At 40.2% G+C, this 27,928-nt stretch overlaps 2 protein-coding genes across 4 annotated transcripts in view; one reads left to right on the forward strand and one right to left on the reverse strand.

Annotated features, from left to right (window-relative positions):
- CCDC85C (coiled-coil domain containing 85C) overlaps window positions 1-9,466 on the forward strand; it is a 107,770-nt gene extending 98,304 nt beyond the window's left edge. For both annotated transcript variants that reach the window (XM_061376155.1, XM_061376154.1), the window contains exons 4-6: window positions 1,752-1,847; window positions 7,006-7,104; window positions 8,413-9,466. In XM_061376155.1, coding sequence (XP_061232139.1) covers window positions 1,752-1,847; window positions 7,006-7,104; window positions 8,413-8,502 — 285 coding nt within the window. In that variant the 3' untranslated portion in view covers window positions 8,503-9,466. The remainder of the gene's footprint in view (window positions 1-1,751; window positions 1,848-7,005; window positions 7,105-8,412) is intronic.
- Window positions 9,467-12,230: 2,764 nt separating this feature from the next.
- Window positions 12,231-27,314, reverse strand: CCNK (cyclin K). Of its 2 annotated transcripts, none has more exons than XM_061376152.1 (10): window positions 26,714-27,314; window positions 25,579-25,660; window positions 24,877-25,008; window positions 23,958-24,078; window positions 23,774-23,831; window positions 21,751-21,920; window positions 19,983-20,260; window positions 16,824-16,857; window positions 15,691-15,762; window positions 12,231-13,543 (listed from the first exon to the last, which is right to left on the reverse strand). In XM_061376152.1, exons 1-10 carry the CDS (start codon window positions 26,908-26,910, stop codon window positions 12,921-12,923), a joined length of 1,767 nt encoding a protein of 588 aa, XP_061232136.1. In that variant the 5' UTR covers window positions 26,911-27,314; the 3' UTR covers window positions 12,231-12,920. The 2 variants fall into 2 exon arrangements, with proteins under 2 accessions (XP_061232136.1, XP_061232137.1); XM_061376153.1 differs by having other exon boundaries at window positions 23,973-24,078; window positions 26,714-27,312.
- Window positions 27,315-27,928: the final 614 nt, after the last annotated feature.

A 27,928-nucleotide genomic window follows, 5' to 3' on the forward strand; every position in this document is an offset into this window, starting at 1 on the left:
GGGCTGTAGGGAAGATCAATAGCAAGTGTCGTTCATGGCTGCAAACTCCTGAGTATTCTGCTGTCAGTTGTGATGGTCATGGAAAGAAGGCACCTTTCATTCTGATGCCAGATGAATTACACATGTATTGGTGTCTTTGACCTCTGTGGGAGGCTGATTCTGGAAGGACTTTGTTGCGTTTACCAGCCCTGTGAGAAACTGGTAACCCATTTTGCAGTCTTAAGTCACAGCTATGCCCCAGTCCCTGGTCCCCAGCTTCTGCCTTTTCTGTGTGACATTGTGCACAGGATGGCTGAGGACATGTCCCCAAGTGGCCACAGCTCCAGCTTGCTGTAACTCCCTGCCAGCAAGTCCAGAACTATGCCCAGCATATGAGTGTCTCTTGGTCTCTGTGTGTTGTCAGTTTGTCACATCTCCTTGGAGAATTACTGTGGAATTGCTAAGTCTTATTTTGCTTTTTCTGAGGTGCCTGCCTCTCAGTAGGAAGTTCTTGTGCCACCAGCATCTCAGTTGTGAGTATATGGCTGTTGGTCATGACAAGGATTAAACACAGATCAGTGGCCTAGGCATGAATGACTCCATGCTTTTCATGCTATTTTTGTCTGTAGCCTAACGAATGGGCCCATCTTTTTCTTTAATGTATGCACACGAACACTTTTATTAGTAAAAAGGCCCCAACAACTTAAAACATTTGGAAAGATGTGAGGTGGTGAAATGCCCCTCCCTTTGTCCTCCTTTCTGACACAACTAGCTTGCTGGCCTTGGCTTAGAAGGCAAAGCGATGAGATGAAGCGTAAAACGTGCTGTGTTTTCAAACGTGCAAAAGATGAGAAAGGAGTGCCTCGTGTTGTATGTGAAAGCATTCTTGTGATGGTGCTACATGCCGCTCTGCCATCCTAATTTGCTTTCAGAGGCTCAGTATAATAATTCTTTGTATTTCCTAAAGGATGTGAAGACTAAATAGAATTTGATCAATGGTTTCATTGTTGATTTCTCTCACTGCTACAAAGCAATGAAGAAATATTAGGGACAGGCAGGGTGCATCTCACTGAATAAAGATATTGTGTCTCTCATAATCCAAGTTGGACACATTTAGAAAGAGGGAAAGCCCTATGAAAAGTGCTTACAAGGCTGTTTGGACAGTAGAAATCTTTTGTAAAATATAATTTCGGCATCTTTCCCAATGGGATCCTTCATGCAGGAGGACTGGCCAGCATTTTGGAAACAAACCTGGCCAACATTAGGTTTGGACATCTGCTTGTTTTAAGGTTGCTTTCACAATTTTCTCTGTAGCTGAAGATTGGTACTTGATGTCTATGTAAAAATGTTGCCAGAAAAGCAATGAAGTTATACCAACTGTTTCTTTCACGAGAATGCAGCTTCTTAGTCCTTAGCAGTGACTGCTTTGTGCTGGAAAATCATCTTGTTTGCTTTTCTCCCTTGGCTAGAAGGATGAGAACTGTTTGATCTTGTTCTTGTGCAAAGTTATCCTAAGTGAGTGAAAAAGGTTTCTTAAATCAAGTTAGCTTTAAAACTGGGGTGATCTCCTGCCTGAGTACATCTAGACTGAGTGATAGTAGGCTTAAATGGCATTAAGTCAAGTGACTTCTAAGGAAGGGTAGTGGTGTCTTTTGTCTTTGCAGGTGGCTGATGGAATTTGAGAGAAGCTAGCTTTCAAATTTTCTGGATATTTTCTTTCTCGTTTAAACCACCCAAAAGGGATTAGAGCATATCTTCTCTTATTTCAACAGGGACCAACTCGCATGACATCTGATCTTGCATCTTCTCCTGCAGCAGGATACATGCCTGTTGGTCAGAAGCCAGAGGCTGTTGTGCACGCTATGAAGGTAAGGATGCTGCAGATCCCCACACAGCCATGCAGCGTGGTGCAGTACAGTGTGGTGTGGTGCAGCTAACACTGAAGTGGCAGAACTAGGCATTTCCTCCTCTCATGGAAACACAACAACTTGAAAGTTAGTGCTCAGGCAGATTGTTGGTAGCCAGCACCTGTATCATGGTGAATAATCATCACTTCAAATAGTTGTGGACTTATGCGAGATTGGGAGTGACTATTTTTTTGGGGTGGGAAACCTCCAACAAAAGCTGCTGATGTTGAAGATGTTGGTTACCCTGTCTGTTCATCAGTCCTGTGTAAACTGGATCTTTGGGGTGACAGTGGTGGCCAAAATGCTGTTTTTAAAAGGAGCAGAAAAAATGCAGTTCCTCCACTGCTTTGTTATTGAAATTCTGCAGTAGTCTTCAAAGGAGAAGAACTTCTTTTTATATAAATACACAGCAAACCACAGTATCATACTCATGTAGATCTGTGTATCATCAGTGGGGATTACAGTCAGGATCACTGGCAATAAAACCCATGGGACACTGCTAGCTGAGTTAAAGGAGAAAACTTGCACCAGGGTTTCACAGCAGTTCTCAAGTGCTAGTGAGCATCCTTTACTGGAAAAATGTGATACCCTTGTGTTTAACTAGCTAAGCAAGTTCCTTCTGAGTATCTAAGGGACACAAAAGCACAAGTTCTTTCCAAGGTGCTCTAGCAATGGCTGGAAAATCTGTAAGTAAAGTAGGCTCTGGTTGGAATATACTGATTTATAGATTTGCAGAATGTTGCAGATTCATGGGATACTTTTGTTTTTCTGACACTTTGTACTAATCCAGTTTTACTTGTGTTTAATGATCCAAACCCTCATGCAGTCCAGACTACTTTTGCTTTTGGCTTTTTCTTCCCCAGCTGTGGGGTTTGTACTTTTCTGCTCCTGCCCTTTGTTGCATTTGGTGGGGTGTTGGTGAGGTACAAAATTAAGCAAAGTTGATAATGTTTTTAAGTTACAAGATCAAATAGTTATAAATTGATCATGAACACATGCTGGGGGGAAATCAGGTTCTTATTTGCTTTAGGGGTTATGTGAATGAACTTGTTAGTAAGGGCAGGAAACAAATAGTTTTAAGATGTCATTTGGTAAGCTTATGGAAAGGACTGGAAAATCAGTGAAGAGGATTCTTGGAAACTGGAAAGTAAGTTTGGGGGGTCTGGCACAGTGATGCATATACAGGAGTTGAAGTTTTATGGCTGGGTGTTTGTGCATATTGTTATTAATCCTCTATTTCAGAACTTTGTTGATTGCTAGGAAGGGCTGGAAAAAATTCCTCTCTGCAGTTTCATGATTTGCCCAGTGTGATATGTTTGTCTGCTTCCAAAACCCTGGAAGGTGCCATGACTAGAGTCAGGAAGCAGGTAGCACAGCAGTCACATCTCATGGGCCATAAATGGTCTGACATGACATGTCCTGCTTGCACACTTAGTTTAAGAATATTCTCACATTTGAAGTGAGGAGGAATTCTCCTGTAGGTCAGTATGGAAGGGAGGTGTTTAGTTTTCCATCCTGTGGCCCATTTCCAAGGGTCAGCTGGTAACTGAAAAGACTGAGGAAACTGGTCATGCTCTCAGTCTTTCCTCCTCCTTTCTTGTGGCACAGTGATATTGTGGCTGTTGGTCTCCAGCTGCGGATCTTAAACTGGGTGGAAGATGACGTTTTTTGGCCATGGCATGCTGTAACATATGGAATAGCTCTTCTTTGCACCCTGCAGAACTGGGTAGCTTTTCCTGTGCCAGCCCCCTGCATGTGGGAAACTGGATGCAGCTTAGACCCTCATTGCTTGTGATACAGTTCATGACCTTCCCTTGAGGAGGGAGTAGAGAAGAGGGTAGCCTAAAAAGGAGACTTGTGATGTGGCTGTAACACATCAGATGTTAGAAAAAGCCCTTGTTGGTTGTGTAAAGAAGACTTTATGGCTGTAGCAGGCTAGCTCCTTACCATGAAGAAAAGCAAAGAGAGATGGAAGTTGGCTTTGCTTGTCTCGTGGGATGCTTGCATTCAAACCTGTCCAGAAGCGGTGCAGCTGTGTGCCCAAGCGAAGGGCACTGAGGGGCTGTGCACTTTGCACAGACCTGCAGGGCTTCTGGATTGCCTCATCTGCACCCATCTATTTAGTGTCCTGTAGGTTTTTTCCTTGTTTTTTTTTTTTTTTGGCAGCTGAATACTTGCAATGTGGCTGAAGCATTGTCTGCCATTTAGCATCAATAAGTTCTCCCTTAAGCACATTTAGGGGTTTTCTTTTATTTTTGCTTCTGAAATAGATTTTGTTTATTTGCGCCTACTAAATAAGGAGCAAGATGACAGGTTGGCACTCCTAACAGCTGTTTTTGCTAACAAGAATAAAAGGTACATATGCTACAGCTCAGTATTTCACTGAACATCAAAGCACTTTCCTTGGGAATTGAGAAAACCTGCTAAAGATATGGGGAGCTGAGGAGGAGACACATGTAAGAGAATGACATTCAGCCTATAACCCAACTTCCCCTGTAGCAGCAGCCTAGACCTTTTCCATGTGCACAGAGCCATCAAGCAGGTGATCAATCACTCCTGCTGATCTTGTTAAGGCAGGATTTGGTCCTGCCCAAACTAGGGAAAAGTCCTAGCAGGGCATGTAGACTGTTCCCTTGCTGAAGAAGGATGCCATGTTCCCCAGTGCTTTGCCCAGTTGACTTATAAATCAGTAGAAGCAGTGAGCCTTGCACCCCTTGGAAAGCATCCTTCAGTCTCAGAGTGCTTTCTGGTACAGAAATGCTTACTTCAGCTTTCATCTTCCCTTCCAAAGCTTTACTACAGTCATCCAGACTCTGATGAGGTTTTTGTTTGTTTTTGAAATATGCATTTCATGGCCATGTGGGGCTAGTGCAGCCAGTCAGAAGGGAGGTGGATGTGATGGACGGGGTGACTTCGAGGTGACACTGCCTTGATCACAGACTTCAGTGCATGAAGGACAATTCAATGTGCTTGAGGTGTTCCTCACAGTTCACACATCATCAGGGAGAAAGCCATACAAGCCACATGCTCACTGAGAGCAAGGTGCAGGTGAGCAAGGTGCAGGTTGTCTTCAGGACATGGTGTCTCCAGGCAGAGGGGCAGCATCACTCCAGTCCAGCCCCATCTGCCTGCATCCAAGTGGAGCAGGCTGCTCGCACTGGCTGGCGTTTTACCCAGGGCCATCCCATCTCACCCATGTGTCCGCAAAGGGACAAGTGCTGTCAGGGCTCCTTGAAGAACAGCAAAAAGGAGGGGATGGCATGAGCCATTTTTAAGCCTGGGGTACGTTTTTCTGTTTCCTGTGGGCTCCTGGGTTGGGATGTGGCACAAATCATGGGAAAATGTACCCTGGTTTCTTAGATCCACGCCGAATCCACAATCCTTGAACTTTAGCTGAGCCATAGGCAATTTATGTGAAGGCACATCCGTAGTCCCCAGCAGTGTAATTGGAGGAACATTAACCTGGTCTAAACAGCTGAGGAGGCACCTGGCAGAATCTGAGGTTGGCTGGGGCTGGGTCAGCACTAAGAGTCCTTCCTGTCTTTCTTCAGGACCTGATTTCACTCATCAGAGTGTATTTTTTTTCTAGCATGCCTTTCCAGCCAGGCTGTTGAATCACTTCTTCCCATACCCAAGATGCTAACACATCTTTGCAAGTGCCCATGTAGATGTGAGGTGTGTCTGGGGAGCAGGACGGTTTCCAGGGTAAATGAGTCCCGAGTCATTCAGAAATGAAATACAACCATAACTTCTGTTTGCTCAGCTCTCAACTCTAGCTCTGCCTGGTTCACACCATTAACAGAAATTTCTACTGAAAGAAATGGGCTTTGCCATCCTTCCATACCTCCTGGACTAGGGAATGTGGCTTTAGTTTAAACACAAATCGTAGAAAAACCATTTATTTTTGACCATTGGGACTCCCGTGCCTGCAAGATTGATGGCTGGTGGAAGCAGAGGCTGGAACTGATGTGATCTTTAACTAATTTAAACCATGGCTGTCCTTGACGCTTGCCCTGTGGACACAGCCAGTGCTTAGCTGCCAGCCGGGCAACCCCGGCGCTCTGCATGGGGATGTGATCCTGCAGGCTGCTGCCTTTGTAGCTGAGCACTGGAGGCACACTGACTCCAGACGAGCAAGTTCGATGTGCCGGTCCAGCTGGATCAATAATTAATTCCTCCCTCCTGTTTAGCAAAAAATAGATGCTTTCTTTGTCAGCACGCACATGCCTTTTGTAACCCTTTTGCCCTTCCTTCCTCTCCTCCTAGAAAGAATGAGGATAATTCTTACCTGTGCAAAGACTGGTCCCCAAGTAGGTTAAGGGCCCTAGGAGAATGACCTGTTTTTGTCTGTAACACAGTTTGAATACAGCAGGATTGTTGTGCTGAGGCAGGCGGGGAGATAATCTACACTGGTATCCCATTTCATGGAGCAGCCAGTGCTGTGTACCTCAGGAAAGGGTGAAACCCATCCTTGCACAGCATCTAGTTCTGTTCTTCCCTAGGAGATGTAGGAGTAGTTACACACACAAATACATCTGCTGAATGGCTTTACATGTGTGTGGATGTATTGTAGTGAATAAGACCACATACTGTTTGATGGCACTGGGTGATTCCAGGAGCTTTGACCCTGCACACTTGAGCTGACTGCCTTGCTCATCAGTGGCAAAGTTCTGAGTGAGGTATGTAGGTCACTCACTGGAGGTAGTCCTGTGCTGTGATGCACTTGACTTGTGCAACATGCCTGTCTGGAGGGGCAATCTGAATGCATGTGGATGCGATGGAGGCAGTATGGAGGGGGTTGCCTTGCTGTGGGTGCTGCCTGGAAGGTGGGGCTATTAGCAGCCTTCATGGAAGAGATGCGTTTCTGGGCACAGGCAGCTCACTGCCACTTACAACATGGTCCCCCAGGACTGTGATGGTAGCCATACCATGCAGGGGGTGGACAGATGCATGCCATCACCAGTGAAGGAGGAGGGTGGAGGCACCCATCTTCATGTGCTCATCTTGACCCACCTCGAGGCCTTGTGCCTCCTGCCAATGTAGATACTGGTTAATGGTGCTGTTAGGGACACGTAATTATTTGAGGAGCATAATGCTTTTGTAATGTTTTTTTTTGTAGGTCCTTGAGGTCCATGAAAATTTGGACAGGCAAATGCAAGACAGCTATGAAGAGGACCTGAGTGAAAAGGAGAAGGCGATCGTTCGTGAAATGTGCAATGTAAGAACTCCCAGTAACTCTAGGGGTTTCTTTCAAGGTCTTTTCTTAGCATTATGGAGGAGCAGGGATCTACTGCATAGAAGCCCTGCTTGATGCAAGATCTACAGGCACGAGGGCAGAGTGGAGGCTCAGCTGACCACTGCTTTGGGTATCAGTAACCCGAGTGCCTCATTCATTGCATGGAGCAGCCTTTGCTTAGCTGGCAATTCCCACTTTGCTGCCTTCAAGGGTGTACAGTAGCTAGTCCAGCTGTCAGAGAGCTGTGCTAGGGGTGTTCCCTGGCTAGAAGGATCCTGTTAGCACTTGACCCCACCTTGTGCCCTCAGGGACTTGGTTTGGGCTGAGCCGCAATTGGTTGCCATCTTTAAAGCTGTACAGCTTGAATGGGTTTGAACCTAAACTGAGATAACATCAGAGGGAGAATCTTCTTGTCTGAAGCTGTTGGACAGCACCATGACGTGTGGAGTGCTATCAGCACTGCTACCATGTTGGGCAACCACACTGTTAACTGAACTTGCCACATTGTCTATGGTGGGCCTTAGTACCAAACCTCTGCTCTGTGGTGCCTGCTGCCTCCATGTGCTGCACTGCCTCCATGCTTCAGCTTTGAGCAGAGTTTGAGAGCAAGCATCCTTGGCAAGGGCTGAGGTCCTTCAGTTGCCGGATACCTATGAGCAAAGCCAAAACCACAGTAAATGGGCACATGCTCTTTAGGGTATTTTGTCTGCTTAATGCCACATTCCCCTTTGGCAGGGGGAATGGTGAAACACCGTAACTTTATCCTTCCAAATGGACTAATTTCTGTTTGTTCATCATCAGCTGTTTTTTCTTTAAAATATTCATTTAATGTAGGCAGATATAAAGTGCTTTGCAGCTTCTTATTTTTAAAGAAACTGTCTCCGTCCATCCAGTGGCCCTAGAGTGATAAACTGTGTGTTTTTAGAAAGTCACAGATGTGTTTTTTTAATCATTATCTTTTTCATTCTTTTTTTCTGTTCATGGTAACATCTTTTCTGTAAGCATAGCAGGGGTGAACTAACATTGAACTTAACTTCTGAACCTAGTGTATTTGTTTATACTGTTACCCAAAGCAAAACCAGTTTTAGTTTCAAGAGGGACTAATTAGAAAAACGCATCAATAGTGTTTTCCTTGGGAACTGGTGCGCAGGTGCCATCCAGTGGCTCTGTTGAGAATTACAGCGCAGCTCTGGGAAACGGCCGATGGTGACTTGCAGACTCCAGTTGTAGAAATCCTCACAGACTTTGGATTTTAGTTCGTTTTCCCCACCCAATTATTCTTTCTTACAGGTTGTCTGGCGAAAGCTGGGTGATGCTGCGAGCTCCAAACCCTCCATCAGGCAACATCTGTCAGGAAACCAGTTCAAGGGTCCCTTGTAGGAGCAGCATCCCAAGACTGGAAGTGATGGATTCTGTGAAGACTGAAGAGGCAGAGCTCAGCGTTTCTGGCTGCTTGTTATTTGGGAGTTGGGGTTGAGTTTTTTCAGGGTTTTCTCCCCCCCCCCCCCCCCTTTCTTTTGTAACAATAGTGTAAATATGGCAGCTAAAGGCCTGATTTCCAGGCTGTGGTGCTCTGGAACTACTGTTCAATGGGTAACCATCCAGTAATGCCAGACTTGCATCATTTGTATTGTAGTTCAAACCTGCTTCATTGTAATGGTCTGTTTGTAGAATTAACTAACTCAAGAGAATTTCTATGAGGAACAAGAACCCTTCAACTGCAGAGAAGTCACAGTTTGTATCACTCCTGTCCACCCGTTTGTCAGTGATTCATAGTGGCTCCCGGCAGCACCTTCCAAGGAAAATGCAACTTGAATTTGTTGGCTTACCTGCCTGCCAAGCTCTTGAGCTGCTAACACTTGATTTTGGAGGTCCTTGTTCAGAAGAATGACATGCAACTGTTTTCACAAAGCGCTGTGGAAAATACTGAGTGGTGAGCTAAAAACGCCAGCACCACTCTGCATTGTATGGTGGTACTCACCACACAAGCATGCAGAAACGCATGAGACTCTGTATCATCTGTTAATGAACTATTTTTCCTTAAAAATGACACGAGATGTCTGCAGTCACAATGTGAATGAAGTCATTTAGCCACACACCAGTATTCCCTACAAACATGGCAGCACCTTCCCTGTACATCTACTACAGAGCAATTAATCAGAAACTGCCATCCTCACAGTGCTTGTGGTGTTCACAGGATCTTCGAGAGCAGCAAACCTTTCACGTAAGGAAGATTTGGGCGATTTTTTTAATGTTCTTGCTGGATCCCTCACCTATACTGGTTCCTGTGTAAAGTGGCTGGACAACAACCTTGTGGAGCTGAATAAAAATGCCATAAACACAGGCTGTCCTCTGAGACTGCTTTCTGCCATTCAAGCTTTATTTTTCTTAATGAACCAAAACAAGTCGGTTTTCCCCCTTCAAATGGTTGTATATAAAACAATGGGACTTACATTCTGCTATTGTGGAGTAGCTGCTTGTATAGTTGTAAGAATTTGCCCCCCTTCTTTTCCAAGTTGTGAAAGCAGCTGCCCCTGTATTTCATTAGATGTTCTTTCCCAATAGTCCAGGCAAGCAGGGCTGGGTTGTTAAACTCATTGGTGTGAAATAATTTTAAAGACAGGCATGTGAAAAGATCAAAGCCTTCTCTTCAAATGTTGCATTGATTATAGTGATTAGTTTGAAGATTTAATGACCTCAAACACCATCACTTTCTTTTTATCTCCATAAGAATCGGTCACAGCTACAGACAGCTGAATTAACTGGACAGGTTCTTCCTCTTAAATTAATTTGTTCTACCAGCTGAGTTCTTTGATTTGTAGTATTGTGTTAACAAGGAGCACCGATACAGTACCAAGGAGCCCTTGCTGCAAGTTATGAAAGGTAATTGGTCCCATGGTATACGATAAACTAGCTGCCTGGGTGAAGAATTTGCAGTGTCGGAGCTGGAATCTGTAACCAGTAAAAAATAAGAGAAGGAATACAGTCAAAATACACAGTATCCAGGAAGAGTAAGCACCACTTCATTCAGGAACAAAAATGTAACAGTCAAGTAGGTTATATTTTAAAAAGCAAGAACCATCCCCCAAAACACAGACACATACTCTCACTCGTACACTTACCTGTAGCTTTATTTCTTACTCAGTACGAAATAAGCTCTCAATCAGCCAACACTGAGTTAGCTAACCCTTAAGTGTAGTAATATTTACATACTATGGAGTCAGGAAAAATCCATTCTAGAGTCTGTCTCCTTTAAAATATAGCGTCTTTGGAGGCTTGTGGATTTCCTCCTCTTCGCCTTGTGTTTTGACCACCAGTTTCTTGTCACCATTGATTAGTTGTCTTCCTCCAGTACAATTTATACCTTAAGATTGTCGTTCCAGAAAAGGTGATGTAAAGCAGAGACATCATTCTTCCTTAACATCTAATATTGAACAGAGGGTTACTTTAATCTGTCTGCTTGAAAGCCCATTCTAATTTTGGTGGCATCCAATCGCTGGATTAAGTGGAGAATTTAAGCATACTGGGAACAAGGTTAATTTACATCAGTGAATTTTAACTAAAGCAATGCAAATGTTGCCAGCACTTGTAGAGAGTTGTGTTGATGAGATGCTTGCTATTTTAGGAGTGCGTTAGACTAGTAGGACCTCTGAACAAGACAAGAGCTGTATTACTAATCTGATTACTAGCCCCTCCAGCTATGTAATGCTCAGATACTCCCTGCTATCGAATCTCTCTCCAAATCTGTTCAATGACTTCAGGCAAAGCTTGTTTTATTCCACCTGCAGATCTCATCTCCAAAGGAAAGAGTGCTACAATTGAGGTCTGTTAGTGCTGCAGGTCCTGAAGAGCCAGTTTACAGGGTGGGCAGTCATTCAGCTGAACAACCTTTATACTTTTAGGGTAGATTCCATTTTTTTTAAGATTCTCTTTGGCAGCATAAATCTTCTGTGTAAAAAGTGTGTCACTGATATTGCAGAAGAACATACTGTATGTTGGGATGTTCTTGTCTGGGGGCTTTTAGCATTGCTCTTCATAGTTAGCTCCATTTGAGCTGTAAAGTGTCTTCCTTAGGTAAAATGACGCTCAATGACTTTACAGGATGACTTGGGTGCTGAATTTTCAGTTGTCTAAAAAGATGGTGTTTATGCATATTTAGATGCATTCACCCATGTGCTAAGTCTTCTGTGAAAGCTATCTGAAGAGCTTTATGTATTCAGTTGGATGGAAGCATCCCTTGAAATAGTGGCCATTAATTTGATGTATTTTGAGCAATAGTCCAAGTTAATTTCCTCAAGATTGAAACCCGGGGTTCTGCAGTCCTCTGACAAAGAAAGCATCCATTGTTTACACATGGACTTTGCTTGCTTAAGGAAAGTAAAATCACATCCTTGACTTTTGTTGGAGTGGCTGAAGCAAGCAGCATTTCCCTAACAGTTTTGGAAATGCTGTGGTGTAACCAGCTTCAGCTGGCTCTCTGCACCTTGAGAAGACTGCTGAGCACAACCTTGTTTGAGAATGGCACATTTTTTATCCAAATACTAGATATAAAAAGAAATCAGTGTTAAAGTGACCTTTTATCTTTCTAAAAACTGTGGGGGAAGAGTACTACTGGTCTTCAAAGTGCATGACTGTAAAGTGATAAAACTGTATATTTTTCATAATGTGGGGAAAGTCTATTTGTGCTGCTTTAGAAATCAGTTTTAAAGTTTGATTTCTGTTAAACCTGTGATCTTACAGCCCTGCTCTATTTTCTGTATATGATTTACAAAGAACTGGAAAAGTCAGCACCTGCTGTTGTGTATATAGCAAAGTTCTTTAGACTTTAGCACACGTTTTTACCTGTTACTGAACCACTCTGGCTTTTTGGGGGCGGGAAAGTAATAGTACAGATTTTTTTAATAATGTGTGTAAAACATTCATTTGAAATATTTTAGTAAAAATGAAGAGATTGATTGTGATAGTGTATACTTCTAGTTGAATAAAATAAAATACATCCTTTTTAAATAAATTTATGAATAAGATTTGGGAGACCCCTGCTGAAATATTTTGCAATAAGTACCACAGTCATGAATTCTGAACTAATAGGAAAAACCTGGAAATCACTGAATTCAGAACCAATTTTATTTGAGTAGATGTGAGCAAGGTAGTCCCATTTATAACCAGGATGTTCATCACAGTAGGCTGTTACATTCAGACTTTCACACTTACAAAATATATATATTATGTACAGAAATTTGCAAATAGGTGTAAACATACAATACTTTTAAGATACCAGTACATTCCAAACCAAAAATATCAGCAAAGCCAACACCTCAAAATGATTCCAGTCAGCTAGCACTCAGAATCTCTCTTAAATACAGTAGCTTTTACGTTTGACATTGTGTTGCTTTAATTGCTAAACACAAAAGTTTCTTATTACAATATCAAATTTAATGGTATCTGGCTATTTTGATAGGCAAAAATAGGCACTGATTTGTAGAAGGAAATTATTTTCTTGCTGATACAATTGAGCCAATATGGCTGCTTTTGCTAGTACAAAGTAATCCAGTGCTGGAATAACTCAAGACAATTTAAACTTAAGTCAAATGTATAAAGTTAGGATACTGCAAAGCTGATTAAAATCTAGAAGCCTATATAACTCACCATAAACAATACTGCAAACAGATCAGCTAAATTTTCATTTCTCCTCCTCATTTTCATCTAAATTATACAAATTACCCTCCTCTTCTCTTTACAATGTAGGTTTTGGCTAGCTACTCCTGCCTAGAAATGGGTATCGTGCAAATTACCTCATGCTATCTCATCCATGTAGCACGTCCGAGTCCTGCTACAGGTGGCATACCAGGTGGTGGAATTGGAGGTGGTACAGGCGGCTGTCCACCTGGGGGAACAGTAGGTGGGGGGTAACTGGCTGGTGGCATTCCCAGCCCTGGAGGTGGATGAGGTGGTACTGCATGAGTTGGAGGCAGTCTTGGAGGTGGGAAATTAGGGTTGTATGTGGGTGGAGGAGGATATCCTGGAGTAGGAGGTGGAATATTGGGCGGGGGGAAAGAAGTAGGGGGTGGAGGTGGAACTGGTGGTGGAGGGTTGGGAGGATAGACATGAGGATGATATGGTAGATGAGCTGGTGGTCCATAGGCCGGTGGTAAACCTCCGTAAGTTGGTCCTTCTGTTTTCATCATTGACTGAAGACTCTGATAACCCTCCCCTGACATATAGGAATTTGTAGTAGACATCCCTGTAATGTAACTGGTGGGGGGTGGGGGAGGGGGACGATGCGGCAGAGGTGGAGGTTGATGTACTGGGGCAGGATGAGCAGGAGGAGGAATCTGGACCTTTGGCATATCTACTGAGTCCACAGTAGTAGATTGCTCTCCTTCTCCCATTGAAACCGCAGTTGTCAAAGGAGGCTTGCGCTCTGGAAAAGAAAATTTCATTAATTTTTTTGAAGGATAGTGGCAATACAGCTCCTCAATGCTTTGTATTTTTCTTCCAGTTAACATATCAAAAAAGGACTCAATTCTCCAAGTCTTCGAATGCCATGTGATATTGTCAGACCTTCTTATGCCACCAGAAAATAATTAAGCTGCCTAACAAAGATCCAAGGTCAGCTTTTCCCATTCTAAAACTTAAATACATTGTCCTTTCTTACAATTTAAATATTGTTCTGCAGCCAGCAGAAAGCAGACTGGAGGGACAGAATCACAACTAACAGATTCAACCCAAGAAACCAAATCTTTCGATCGTGCTTCAATCTTCTTTAGTCCAGAAGGACTCCTTTCTTCCTCTTTTACACTCCACGAGGTGGCCTGGGATTACCCTCTACACCTCACTTGCCTCCCACATTTGGAAGTCATTTGAAAATACAGTCCAAAGTCTCAAGGCTTTTAACACTTGGTTCTAAACCTGTTTATAAAATGAAAACTGGAGGGTAAGTAAGAAAGAGCAACAGGTTGCCTGGGACATGAAATCTTACCAGCTTTGTTCCACTGATTTCAGGGAAATCCCTACCTGACAGTCTAGGGAATTTCATGAAAAGGTCAGAAATTTACAGAACTATATTTGCCCATTTCTGGGAAGAACATGCTTTAAGCTGTCTTCTCTTTAAATAAAAATCCAAGTTACTTTTTTTTCCTCTTGATGCAGACATTATAAAGTAAGGAATACCACAACGAGAAGACTGACTTAATGGCAAGATCTCTCTATGGTCATACAGTCAGTATTAAAATGCCCAACAAAACAAGAGTTTGGGGCATCTTGACATCCACCTTGCTTTGTATATATAAAAATCTAAGACATTCTTCAGTAAGAAAAGTTATTTAGAAGCAGATGTAGGGCAGTAATTTCCAGGGACATACAACAACTAAACACACAGTGGTAAACAGAATTTGAGAAATCCACCTTCTAGAACTTCCGTTCATTTGTCAATAAGCATTCTTGATTTTTACCTGATTTTTCCTCAGATCCCCCCAAAACAACCAGTTGGTCTCTAAAGACTGTTCTTAAAATATTGCAGTGCTTATACAATGATTTGCTTGTATAAATTCTAAGAAGAAAAATTTAGATAACATAGGAAAAAAACCTGTTACCTGCCTGCATAGGATTTACCTTATCTAAGCAGTCCTAAGTTTAACAGCAAAATTGTCCCCGGGACAACTACATAATTAGATCACGCAAGGTGGGTATGCTGGCTGTGGTACCTATGATTTCAATGACTTCTGGTTCCCAAATTATAGCAGGCAGTAATTTCCTCATTTGCTTATTTTCAGAATAATTCCGGATGCAAGACCTGCACTCAAGATTTAACAACTGAAGGAATAATAAACACTGTATTTAAAAGCAGCCCTTCATTTTTAATTTGATTTTAACAAACAGGAAAAATGGTCTTACTATATTTCAGAACACTTATTCTCTCTTATAGTTCCCTACTAGAAGCTGTCATCTTAGAGTTACATTACGGACCATGCTTTATAAAATATTTGTGTAATATTTAAGGGTCACTGGAAGGACAGCTAATGCCTCAAGTCACTGGAAGCACATTTTTACAACAGTACAATTCATTTTGCAAATTTAAGATGTGTGCAATGTTAAAGTTCTCTGGCAGATACAAGCCCTCTTTTGGGAGACAGAAAAGAAAGCATCCCCCTTACTGTTCAGAAGTTACATACCTGCACAACTTCTATACTAAGGATGTAACATGGAGGACTTCAGTAGGACAACTGGAAGCTATTTTAGTAATGTAATATGGCATCTGCCATCCTTTTGAGCACGTAAGTCCCTTTTTTGCCTGCTAGTGGCAATTATAGTCTTCTAGGTCTTTAACAGTCACAACTGTTTTGCCTTTGTCCACCTAGTACAGTCTTGTTTCCATCATAACTTCTTTGCATCTGTATGGAAAAGCCTGTGCTACCAAGATCAAATTCCCTCTAGAGCTTACCTACCTTTTACTTGCCAAGCTGATTAATCAAGTCAACAACCCCTGCCCCCTCACTGTAACCATCATCTGAATGAAAAGCAAGGCAATTAACAGCAAGAGCAAATGTGTTTAAGAAAATGGAAGCTTACCTGGAGGTGGATGTGCAGGAGGTATTGGTGGATGTGAAGTTTCAATTTTAGGAATTTTAGATGGTGGTGCTTCTAAAAAACATTTGGAAGTTCCTAATTGGTCATTGCTTTGCAATATTTTCCAAATTCTAACTCTGGTCTCACACTAAAGATTATCATATTACACTATGCAAAAGTACAGTGGAAATCCTACATACTAGCTACATTTAATAAAAGAAAGCTAAAATAAAGACCTTTGTATAAATAAAGTGGCATCAAGCATTACACAGAAGTCTTCTAAAGAACACATGCCTATAAGCTCAAGCTGTGTATTTTTAACTAGGGACAAGTTGTTCAATAACAGCAGATAAGTGAAGACAAGCATATGTACATTTTTCTAGCACAAAACCATAACTTGCAAATATTTTAAACAAATCTAAGAAAATGTTGAACTATTCTCTGCTAGGGGAACATGTGTCTAGAAAAAAAACAAAACTGCAATTGCACAGGAGAGACAAGAGACAGCTCTCTGGAATCTACCTGCAGAGCTGGAGAGGGGGGAAGTGCCAGACTTACTTAAGGAAAGGTTACAGAATCCCATCCTAGCTATCCCAAAATACATTGCTCCAGAAGAACAAAATGAAGAAAAACCCCCAAACAAAAAGAACTAGATGTGATCACTGCAATGAAGCATTTCTTAATCTAGACTGTTTATTAATACAAAATACTTTTCACTGGCAGCCATGCCAACAACTAATTACAAATGTCACTGACTACCAACAGACATACCATTAGTGCAGCTATTTAATGACATGGTACCTTCAACTGCTTCAAGGTACTACCACTTGCTGAAGAACTCCTCCAAATGGTGCAGAGTTATACATTGAGAGTTAAGTAGGCTAGCAAGACTTCTACTGAATAGACTGTAGTAAGGGACTGCACTTTTTCAAGTTTTGCACTTCGGAACACTTTAAGTTACAGTATATATTTAAAGGAACATTTATAATTACAGTATATACCTAAAGACACATCATTAGAATCAGAGTAGGTTCAAACTACCAAGGCTGTAAGCAAACAAACCAAGTGTACATCAGCAAATTACTTATTTTGGTTAAAACAGTAAAATGCAAGCAATATAGAATATCATCCTTTACCTTGTGTCTTTGTCTCTTCTTTTGGAGATACAGCCTGTTAAAAAAAATAAACAAAAAAAAGAAACACAAAGGAAGTAAGACCTTTGCAAAATACAAAGCATTTTAAAATGGTAGTAAGTGAGCAAAACAGGAAACAACTTGCAACCTGCTGAAAAGTATTTGTATGGTTCAGACTAAAACAGAACCAGTTTCCAACTCAGAACCAGTTTCCTCCTCCCTTCCATAAAAGGACACAGGACAAACCCTTTATTTATTCCTGTCTTTTTATTAGGATGCTAATAATGTCCAGTCTCTTTAGGCAGATGCAACACAAACACTGAACAAAGTCAAATCACATTGGGAAAGCCCAGCTTAACTGGCAGAATGAGTAAGGCTGAAGGGAAAAAAAAAAAAAAAGCAGGTATTTAAATACAGCATTTTCCTGCTGTTTTCACTGTTGAGTATTGCATCTCATTTAACTTACTTAGCATCCACTGTCACGGTCTGGTACACTGCTCACTGAGCTGAAAGCAAGAGACTTGGACTCTGTTCCTGATTCTGCTTTGACCTGTCATTCAACCTTTGCCAAAATCACTTCAGGCCTTTATGCTTTATTTACCAGGACAGGAGGGCAGTGAAAGCATTGCTTAGTATAAAACATTTTGGAAGCCTTCAGATGGAAAGCACTGTATAAAAGTCAAATACTATGCTAGAAAATAAACTTCGTGCACACTGAGCAAAACCCACAAAACCTCCCATCATCCTTCCAATCCCAAATTTTTGGTTGGTTTTTTTTGTTGTTTTGTTGCAAAAAATCTTTTCCAGTTTACTTAGCCCAACTGAGATGGCTAGCGATGGTCTTTGAGAAAAGAAGAAAACCTCGCTGAAATTTTAAGTACAATAAGCATAGTTACAAACATATTTAAAATTAATGATAGAAGAGGACTGTGGTATGTGGTTTCTGTCTTTTCAATGAAAGGGTTCTTTTTAAGAGACTATTTATCTCCAGTGGCTTTACCTTCACAAATTGTTGCTCAGCCCCCATCACATTACTTTCCACACCAAGAAGGAACATGTATTTCAGTCCAACTTGAACAATGTTCCTTAATTCTGATGAGTGTTCTCAAGATTTTTGCTGTCCAATACCAAGGAACTCAAGGCCTCCTTGTGGCTACCTCATTCTTATATTCAGTCATTTCAATTCATCTCCAGCCACCTTCTTTCTGGCTGCTCTCTTGCTTTTCAAAGATAATGTTTACCTTCCCATTCCAAACATACATACTTTTCTCGATGACTCTCACAAACTCGTCTATTGCCTTCATTTTGCTGGGTGGTCTTTTCTCAATTTTCTAGCACTAAATTCCTTGCCTGTAAAACTGCACGCAAACATTAGATCTCCCTGCACATTCAAACAGAAGCAAGTCTTCACTACCTATTGCAACATTCCCAAAAATGACTCATTCTGGGAAGTCAGTTAATTATTTCAAGAGGCAAGTAATTCCATTATTGTGCATTTCTTAACATGAAGCAGTGTCAGAAAATAATGTCGCTGAGGTACACTGTTAAAATGGAAGAAGCAACTGCAGCCAAGTACCTCATGTGACAGAAATCCAAACATCAGTTTAAACTGCATTTAAGCTAACGGAAAAATAAAATTAATAAAGAAGGAACAAAACCAAACCATATAAAAATTAAGTCATTTCTCTAATAATGGCAGCTGCCAAAAGAGATGAAGGTTTTTTTGGTCCTTCCACTGCACTGTACTGCTCCAGCCATCACATTCCAGGGTCAACATTATTTATTAGCATGCTGATTGTTATTTAATTAGCTAAATCCATACCTCAGTAGAGCTGTTATTTCAGTGCTGTTTCCATATGCATTGACATTGTTCCGACTAGCAGTTTCTAGTTTAACCAAACTAAATACCCTATTTACATCTAAAGATTCACCAGTACATTTTTAGTGAAGACAACTGAACGTTAAAGTGCTCCTCACTACTAGAGATGTAAAGGATGTGCAGATACTTCAGACATTCGGTATAAGCCTGTAAGTCATGGGCCAATGCCTCAGCTAGTTGAAAGTATCATGCTCAGTAGCAGGTAATGGAGTTATAGGAGTTCTTGTAAACAGATAACACATCCTCCAGGAACAAAGTGTATTTATGTTCTGTACAAACCAAAGGAGAAATCACACAAAGCCCTATTTATAGGAGGCAAACATTTTAAGTAAGGTTTATGGTACATCTAACTGAAGAACATTTTAGAGGCACCAAGTAAATCTTTCAAGCACTACACATCTTGCTCCTGTAGACTGCTTTCTGGAGAATGAACAATTTCAGACCTTCACATTTGCTTTTCTCAAATTCAGGCTGCCTGTGCTGTTCTGCTACGGAAGTGCTACTTAGTCACCCTTTGCTTTGTATCTATTCTGGATGCCCCTGATGTACCAGGACTTACATCTTTTTACCTGCACTATTCACTGCCACTGGTACCAGTTTCCCAGAGAAGTTGTGGCTGTCCAATCCCTGGAAGTGTTGTAGGCCAGCCTGGATGGGGCTTTGGGCAACCTGGCCTGTGCCAGGGGGTTGAAACCACATTTTAAGGTCCCTTCCAACCCAAGCCATTCATGATTCCAGGCGTTTTTGCTCATTAAATGTGAAGTCTCATGAGAGAAGAGTAAAGGGGCAGGATCACCTCCTTCGTCCTGCTGATCACGCTCCTTTTGATGCAGCCCAGGATACAGCTGGCTTTCTGGGCTGAAAGCACACACTGCCGGCTCATGTTCATTTACATCTACGTTCAGGTATGGCACAACAGACCTTCCCTAAATCAAGCGTGCTTAACAACAGAAACAACAGAACTTGATAGTACAGAACCACAAACAATTACAATCTTAATAGGTCATGCTGACTAAAAAGTCTCTCCACTAGTTTTGCTTCAAGTGGCATACAAATGCCGTATGCCAAAACTAACATACTTGCCATATAACCGGTGAACAGTTTACCATCTAAGCTAACATACCTTGCCATATAACCGACAGAAGTCTACATACCAAATTAATTACCAGGCTTGTTTTTAAAGCAAATGCAAGTCTACTGCACACTACAGGCTTCAAATCAAATGAATGTCGTCAGATCAGCTTGAAAATAAAATGCAAGTTAAAGTTCAAAGTTAAACTTACTGCCGGTCTTTTAATCTGTCTAGGAGGACTTGACTGGGGAGAGGGCTTTTTAGACTGCTGTGCTTGTGTTTGCTGCTGCTGCTGCTGCGCTGACTGTTGTGAGTCTTTTTGCTGCTGAGTCTGTGATTGCTCTGAACCCTGAGACTGCTGTGATTGCTGTACCGTAGGTGTCTGGGGTGCAGACTGAAGAGATGGTGGCTGCTGCAACTGGTGAGGCGTATGATGGGGCATTTGCTGTTTTCCCTGTGAGTACAGATCCAGGATCTGATGACAGATGTCTTAAAAAAAAAATAAATCCAAAATATTATACTCCCATAATGTACTAGGGTACATTTAATATACAATTATAAACTCAGCTTAACTTTTTTTAAAACAGCCTGTTTTTCAATTTATATTTGCATTTCAGAGTTTCTTCTGCCTGTGCTGAACAACATGTAGATGTAGACGCACACCTTCCGGAAGAACAAAGTGTCTTGGTATTAATATACCACGTCATTACTGTGCACTTGGACAGCCAAGTAACTGTGTAACAACAGGGTAGTAATACAGTAAGAAAGTGAGGGAAAGAAGATTATATGTTAAAACTTACATGCCTAGTTAGGCCAGTCAAAAGAGTTGTAGAAAAATAAGTAAAGGGCTAGTACTAAATTCTTCCAACACATTAGCAGCTCAAGGCTGTAAGAAACACATAGGACCGACTGATAACCAGGTGCAAGAGCAGCACTCAAGGAAAAGAAAACCTTTCTAGGAAAGCTAAATGAGTTCACGAGCATTCACTGGTGCAGCAGCAGAAACTGGAGAAATGCCCATTCTACAACCTTCTTTGATGAGGATTCAACAAAGGATCTATCTGAAACTGAAGGAACTCTGAAAAAAAGCCATAATAAAAACACAGCAAGTAACCATCTAAGAAATCATCAGAACTGTAGAATATTCACCTAAAAGGGCAACAGATAGTATTCCACTTAAAATTTTTTAGAATCCAATGCCAGACTGTGATAAACGTAAATTTTTAAATGCTTCTAAAGCAATTTATAGAACTAGAAGTATGCTTTGCCTGACATTTATACCAGCTAAGACAGTAAATACTTTAATGAAGACAAATCAGTGACCACATAACCACTATTTAATTAACAAGAGTCAAGAAAGGTCTAGGTTTATTAACTTCTTGGGGCTCTCTCCCTCAAAAGTACAAGCAGCAGGTAAATGTAAGCACTATATATACACAAATGAAATATCAAGATATCTGTATTGATAACAAAGATTTGTAATTCATCCCATCAGAATTCACCCCCATAATTTGTTCCTCAGCCATGGTACACCATAAAAAACAAAACCAAAAACAACCTAGCATAATTCAGTTGAAGAGGTCAATCATCAGTGAGAAAACCACTGGAAGTCAGGCTCCAACAGTTCTAGTGTTCACCAGACTGCTTATTTTAAATGGGGAAAAAGGAATAATTAAAAAAATAGAAAATACACACCATGACAATTCTGCAGCTAATTAGCTGTGTTATAAACTAAACAAATCATAAAGGAAATACTAACCAAAATACTTGTCATGATAACCAAGTGTGCCTCCATACTAAGTCAGTCTAATCAGTTTTATTTAAACCCTGTTTAAGGCATAGCACATGTGACCTGAGTTATATACTCTACACATGATCATTTTGACTAAATAGATAGAAAGCAGTCTGCATTTACTTATGACCTAGATCACACAGTTAAAGGAAATACTCCTCCATCTGTGGCAAATGTTTTTTCATACCTTCCAGCACATCAACAGGAACATCTTGGACAAACTGCTCCCACCATCGTCTGTACATTGGCTTTGATGTCCATTCCTGTATTTCAAACTTACACAAACGGCCTGCTAAGTACATAACTGCAACAGCTATGATCTCAGGTTCCCATTGCAGTGACAGTGTAGTGCAGAGACTGGAATAAAAATAAATAATAGTAGTAACAAATAACCCCCACAGCCATGAAGATCTCTGTCTCAGTACAACACTTCAATGTACAACAGCTATAATTAACATGGTATAAAATCCCACAACACTTTAACATCTGACACAATTAAAATTAAGATCCTTGTTTAACTGAAGAGTTTACGTAACTATTTCTGCACTACTGCTATAAAGAAACAAGGTAATTTTACACAGGTAATTCAGAGGACATATGTCTATACAAGCAAAGCACCACTTAGGAACATCAAGTTTAGAGTTGAAAAGTAGAAAACATAGAACTATATGAGTGTGGAAGAAGAAGAAAAGACAGCATTATATTCCAAGTAGGGGCAGCTACTTTCCACTGGTTCTCACCTGTAGCGTTAACTAAATATAGAGTTCATGTTGCTACACAAGCGTGCTGTCACTGCATTACACTGGTTAGGGAATGATGGGCACATTTGGATTTTGGAGTTTCCCAATGTTTTGCTATAAAATGTAAACAAACACTACCCATCCCCTCTCCCCTGAACAGCCAACATGAACTTGTGAAGCACAATGCAAGTTTTAGATCAAGCTGTAAAAACTCTTAAAGGTTCTCTCTTGAATAGCTTCTGATAAACCTAATGCTAAGATAACTGGTATTATTGACATTAACTAAGTTCTGTCATAATCAAAGTTACTGTTTCCCAATATTAATTTTAAATTACAAGCTCAGGTTTTCTTGTTTTAACTTTTCCTCCGCAGACTCTGTAACAATCTACTTAAAGACTTTTAGCTCCAGCTAGCCAGCTAAGTCTTTATTATGTCCTTAAAGTTCCCCCTGACAGACTCAGCAGTGACAGTCAAACCATACTTTTTGTTCTACCTGTAAGATCAACACCTGAAAGTCTGACAGCAGCTGAAGCGAACATCTCTTGACATCCAAATACATTAAACAACCTTTGGCTCAAATTAATTTAGAGATTTTAGGTAGTATCTACAGAAAGTGGACCACGCTGGGGTACTACAAATTAGGCACATAAGTAAAAAATGCGTATTTTTTTAATGGTGTTCTATTGCTGTAGGTATGACTGAAAGCAGTCTATTTGGCATTTCTGGATAGTCAGGGCATCTACACTTTTTTTTTCCAGGTTTTGTACAGAAATTAAAAATTACATTTAGCCATCCTTGCTGAATTAACCTGCCCAGCTCTGCAGAATCCTCTTCAACAAGGCTATAGTGTATTGAGTTGTTTTGTGGGGTTTTTTGGTTTGGAATTGGTTTTTTTTGGGTGGGCATTTTTTTTTCAGTGCCACACTACACATGAAAAGTGCTTCTGCACACACTCCTGTTAACTGATGTGATCCTTGTATTGCACCTCCAATATTCAAGAAATTGTAAATTTAGCACTGAAACCTGTATTCCTCCCTGAATTTAATCGCTAGTTTACTTCTACCAAAGCACTGCTTAAAAAAAAAAGTAAAATAAAAAATTGACTGGCACAATGGAATTGGGAAGTAGCAGCTTCTCCCAGGAAGTGCCATGTTTCTCAGACTGGGCAAAAAGTCAGCTTCTGTCCTGGAGTTCTATAATTTTGTTTGGCTCTTTCAAACAGGAACTTTTTTTAATGCAGCACTAAATCATTACCTCAAAACTGCAAAGGTCTTAATTGGTCTACTTCTATACTTATCCTAGATTCCCCGCTCAATGGAACTATCATGGTAATGATGGAAGAAATACTGATGAACATGATCATGAAAACATGTAACAAGCAGAAAAGAAACATGTGTCAAAGAAATATCTAATCACAGACTAAAGTAAGCAACAGAAAGTGTTTCAAAAGGTTTTGTAGGAGTGTCTTACCTGTCATTAACAAATGTCCATGCCATTTGAACCAGTTTTTGAATTTTATTTTTGTCTCCTGAAAAACATTTAGGAAAATTACAAGAAATAAAATTAGGAAGGACAAACAGTATGGAATACAGTTTTCTTGCACTGTTAATGTAAATTAACTTCTGAAAATTAACAACAGGTATTACTTGCTCACCCTGTAATATTTTACCTTTGAGTTGTTTGGCATACTTGAGAAGAAACTGGTATGGATGTTCCACTTGCAAATCAAACTTTATTGTTTGTAGTAAGATCCTTTCAAGGACCATCACTTCTTCCTAGAGAATGTTACAGGGTAACCACAATATTATTCCTTCTTTTACTCACATAAAGTACCAGCACAAATTCTTTAATGCTGGTACAAAGCATGACTACACACATCTCCAGGCAAATATGTTCATCTGCCTTTGCTTGATTAGGGTTTGCCTCTGAGAGGAACAGAAATTTCTCTAACTTCAAACATTACTGCAAACTCAGATACTTTTCCTTCACATTAACTGGAGTCAGGAGAGGGGACATGGTGTTTAAGACTGTTTTCCTCCATGGAGGGAAAGAACCAAACCAAACACAGCATGAAAATGCCAAATAAACAAAACTACAACAAAATGGTAAGCTGTCACAACATCCCTCTCCTGAGTTTCAGATCCTTCTGCTATTTATGATAAGCAAATTTTGAGAGAAACATAGTTTTGCTAAGTCAAACACTTTAAACAGGAAACTTTAATACTTCTGAGATTTAGTTCTTTGACTTAAGATTTGCTGTTGCTTCCTAAAATGACACTAAGACTGTCAAATATGATTTACATCTTGATAACACTTCTAGCCCTAACCAAAATTACTCAAATTTACTCAAACTTGCAAAATAACATCAGAATTGACATGAAATCAAATGTAAACTTTTTACACAATTATCCCAGTATGTCCCAAAGCCTATCTATCACATTACCCAAAAGAGCCATAAGTGCATGCTGAATAGTTAAAATTAGAACAACTGAAAATCGGCCAGTGCTCTTAGGAATGGTTGCCACTTCGCTTGAGCAATAGGATGAAATCAATTTCAACATCAGTGTTTTTACCTTTGGGTCATCTCCAAACTGTCCAAACTGTACATCATTTAGCAAGCTACGAGCTGTTTTAATTATATCTTTACATTTCTTAGGCGTTTCTTCAACTTTTCCTGCTAGGAAGAGACAGCAGGCTCCTGTCACCTAAAAAACAAAGTGCTTTCAAAAAGCTGTCTGCATGTACATATGCAATAGAGTCTAATGCTGTAAAAGCACTGTCAGTTTCCATTAACAGTTCTGTGAAAGTTTGCAAGGACTTTGAGAGCATATTAATTTCTAATTTTATTATGTTAATTTAAGCCTTTACTTTCTCAAATGAAAAACTATAGAATTTGGAGGACTGCCTGTTTTATACAACTTTATTTCAAGGTCAGACATCCAAAGCAGAATTTGACCTGGACTATCATGGAGTCTTAAAATGCTATTGCACTTCTTTTTTTCCTTTTAGCCAATACAGGAGCACCAGCACTATAGCTGTTACTTCTTCTAAAGAACGTTATCTTCAGACATAACTGCAGTGTGTTTCTAAGCCTGAATAGAAATGTACAAACAAACAAGAACAGTGTATTTTAAGCTGTTATGATTAAAAGATAAAATGCTTAGTTTTCATCGAGAGTAGTGGCCAGTGGTAGTATCCAAGTGACTTAGCACCACTTCAGTAGTGCATACCCGGTGCAATCACTGTACAAGGTCATCAGTACTGTAAATACTTACATATCTTGGGAATTGTTTGAAGGAATGAAACATATAAAACCGATGGAAATAAATTATCCCAGTTGCTAGAGTATCATAATGTCTGTGGTGCAGTATAAGGACTTTCAAACATAAAACAAATTTAAAACCAAACATGCACAGAGGAAAATATAGATACTGCTTTATCAAGTACCACAAGTTCAGTGACCAGCTAGAAAACAACACAACTAAAACAGGAGCTTTAGGGGGAAAAAATGCCACAAACCCCCTTATGGTTCTGTAAATATTATGATTCAGCCCAGAAGCATTTACTGGAAGTGTGCAAAGTCACAATCACATTTATAAGAAGATCCATGCAAGGTCATCCTGATGTTAAATCACGCCTGCTTCAGAGAAGATCAAACCCAAAATAAGTACATAAAAGAACAGAACAATTATCATTTCACATTAAAATGCTGGTGTGGAGAAAGGTTACTAGCTATTCACACTTACAAAGGGAAATAAACTCTGAACATACTCCCTACTCTTCAATAAGAGTAAAATTTCATCTTCACCAGGTTTTATTAAACAAAGAACTTAGGGGACTAAAAGAAGCACAGGAATGTAATAGGAAGCAAGAAGTTTAAGTGGCAGTCTATGAGAGAATGGAATTTACTAATATACATAAAGTTGTAAATCCCAATCTAAACAACAAAAAACAATAAACAAAACCAAAACCAAACAAAAAACAACAAACAAAAAAACCCCAGCAAGAGTGGGGAGGTAGAGGTTATAAGCCTCAGAGGCAAAATACTGAACTGCAATATCCAACGTAGGAAATTGAATGCTAAATGGAAGATTTGACAAGTTACACAGATTCATGTACTAAAAGACCGAGTTTCACAACTGCCAAAAGTCAGCCTTAATTGACAATTCTGTATCACCTTAACTTCTCTGTTGCCAAAATGTTTCAGCTGAAATGTTGCTTATCCAATGAATAAAAAATGATAAAAACTGTGCAGGAACACATTACGTCAAAAGTCAACTCAAGGAGATTTTGGGTTAATGATTAAAAAATATTTGAACAACTAACTGAGCACATGACATTTCCTGCAGATTCATTCAGAAAGTCCCCATTCATAAAGACATTTCACAGTAACATGAGTTTAAAGGATACAGCCCTAAACGTGTTCCCACATCAAATATGAATCTGGCCCCTTCCCTGCGGTATCGTGCCTCAGTAGCTGGATCAAGCCCTTCTAGCTGTGATGGTGTATGTGCCAAATCTTTCTTATCCCAGTACCAACATGGCTTTGTATGGTCCAGGTTTGCCAAGTTTACAGAAGGGCTGGAATTTTCCTTATTCTCCTTCATTTATTAAAACAGAATTGTTCTTGCTTTTAAGTTTTCGAAAAGGAAGTCGTCAGGCAGTCACTTCAGAACCTTTAAGACAAAAGGAACTCTTAAAAAAAGGATTCCCCCCACCTCCACCTGCTCAAACATGAGTAAAGAGGAAGGTGTGTTTAGCCTTGCCCATTAGAAGGGACATCTTCTACACTCAAAGACAAACAATGTTTAACCTTGCCCTTATTCTCCCCATATTAACACAAAGTCACCTCAAAGAAACAGACACAGGTAATTTTTGTTATTACTTGTTTAATAAAGAAACTTCAAGAATGCATTATCAACTCTATCGGTTAGTTCTCAGTAGAACAACTTTCACCTATTTTATCCATAAAATAAGGAAAAACAAGTGAGTGATGGCAGCAGCAAGATTTTAAAAGTTGGGAAGGATATTAACTCACTATTCATAACTTTACCAGCATTTCTGTATGTATATTCAATGTATATACAACACCAAGCTCTACAGGCAACTTTCTCGTATGTATGACTGATGTTCAGCCATACCTCAATTTACAGGCAGAATGGAGACTGTCCCACTGCCGTTATTTCTTTTACACATAAGACTATTCTTAGAGTAATTCAATAAATTACAAATACTATGCTCAAATTACTCCAGTCACCTGCAAAGGTTCACTTAACAAATAACGATTATGATGTAATAGATTAAGCAAAACTATCAGAGGAAGACCCGAGCTTAAAACTCTTAAACTGTTATAATTTTCCAGATGTTTCCTTTCTGAAAGCAGAAGAAAGCTTACATGAACTGCCAGAAAAAAAAAGATGCCTGTGATCGGCATCTTGATCAACTTCACAGTTTCTGTTTTCCAGAAAAAAAGAAACCGTCTTTGTTTCACGTTGGTTTTGGAAGAACGTTCACAACTGATGGTACCAGTCACAGACCAATCCAACCTTTACCACAAATAATCAAATAGCTACTTAAAACTATCTCAAGAAGCAACAAAAAGCACCCTGCCACGACCACACGTTC

The sequence above is a fragment of the Neopsephotus bourkii genome, unplaced genomic scaffold (genome assembly GCF_033783945.1).
Source record: "Neopsephotus bourkii isolate Nb327-2 ecotype Australia unplaced genomic scaffold, CSIRO-AGI_Nbou_v1 NB_1707, whole genome shotgun sequence".
In the NCBI taxonomy this organism is placed as follows: domain Eukaryota; kingdom Metazoa; phylum Chordata; class Aves; order Psittaciformes; family Psittacidae; genus Neopsephotus; species Neopsephotus bourkii.

Bases quoted from the DNA above. Each gene is read 5' to 3' on its own strand.
- CCNK (XM_061376152.1), bottom strand. From the start codon at position 26,910: ATGAAGGAGAATAAGGAAAATTCCAGCCCTTCTGTAAACTTGGCAAAC. The intron at 25,009-25,578 runs GTAAGTATTTAC...TTTGTTTTTTAG, and splicing joins TCAAACAATTCCCAAGATAT to GTGACAGGAGCCTGCTGTCT. The intron at 16,858-19,982 runs GTAAGTTTAACT...TTTTTTTAACAG, and splicing joins GACAGATTAAAAGACCGGCA to GCTGTATCTCCAAAAGAAGA.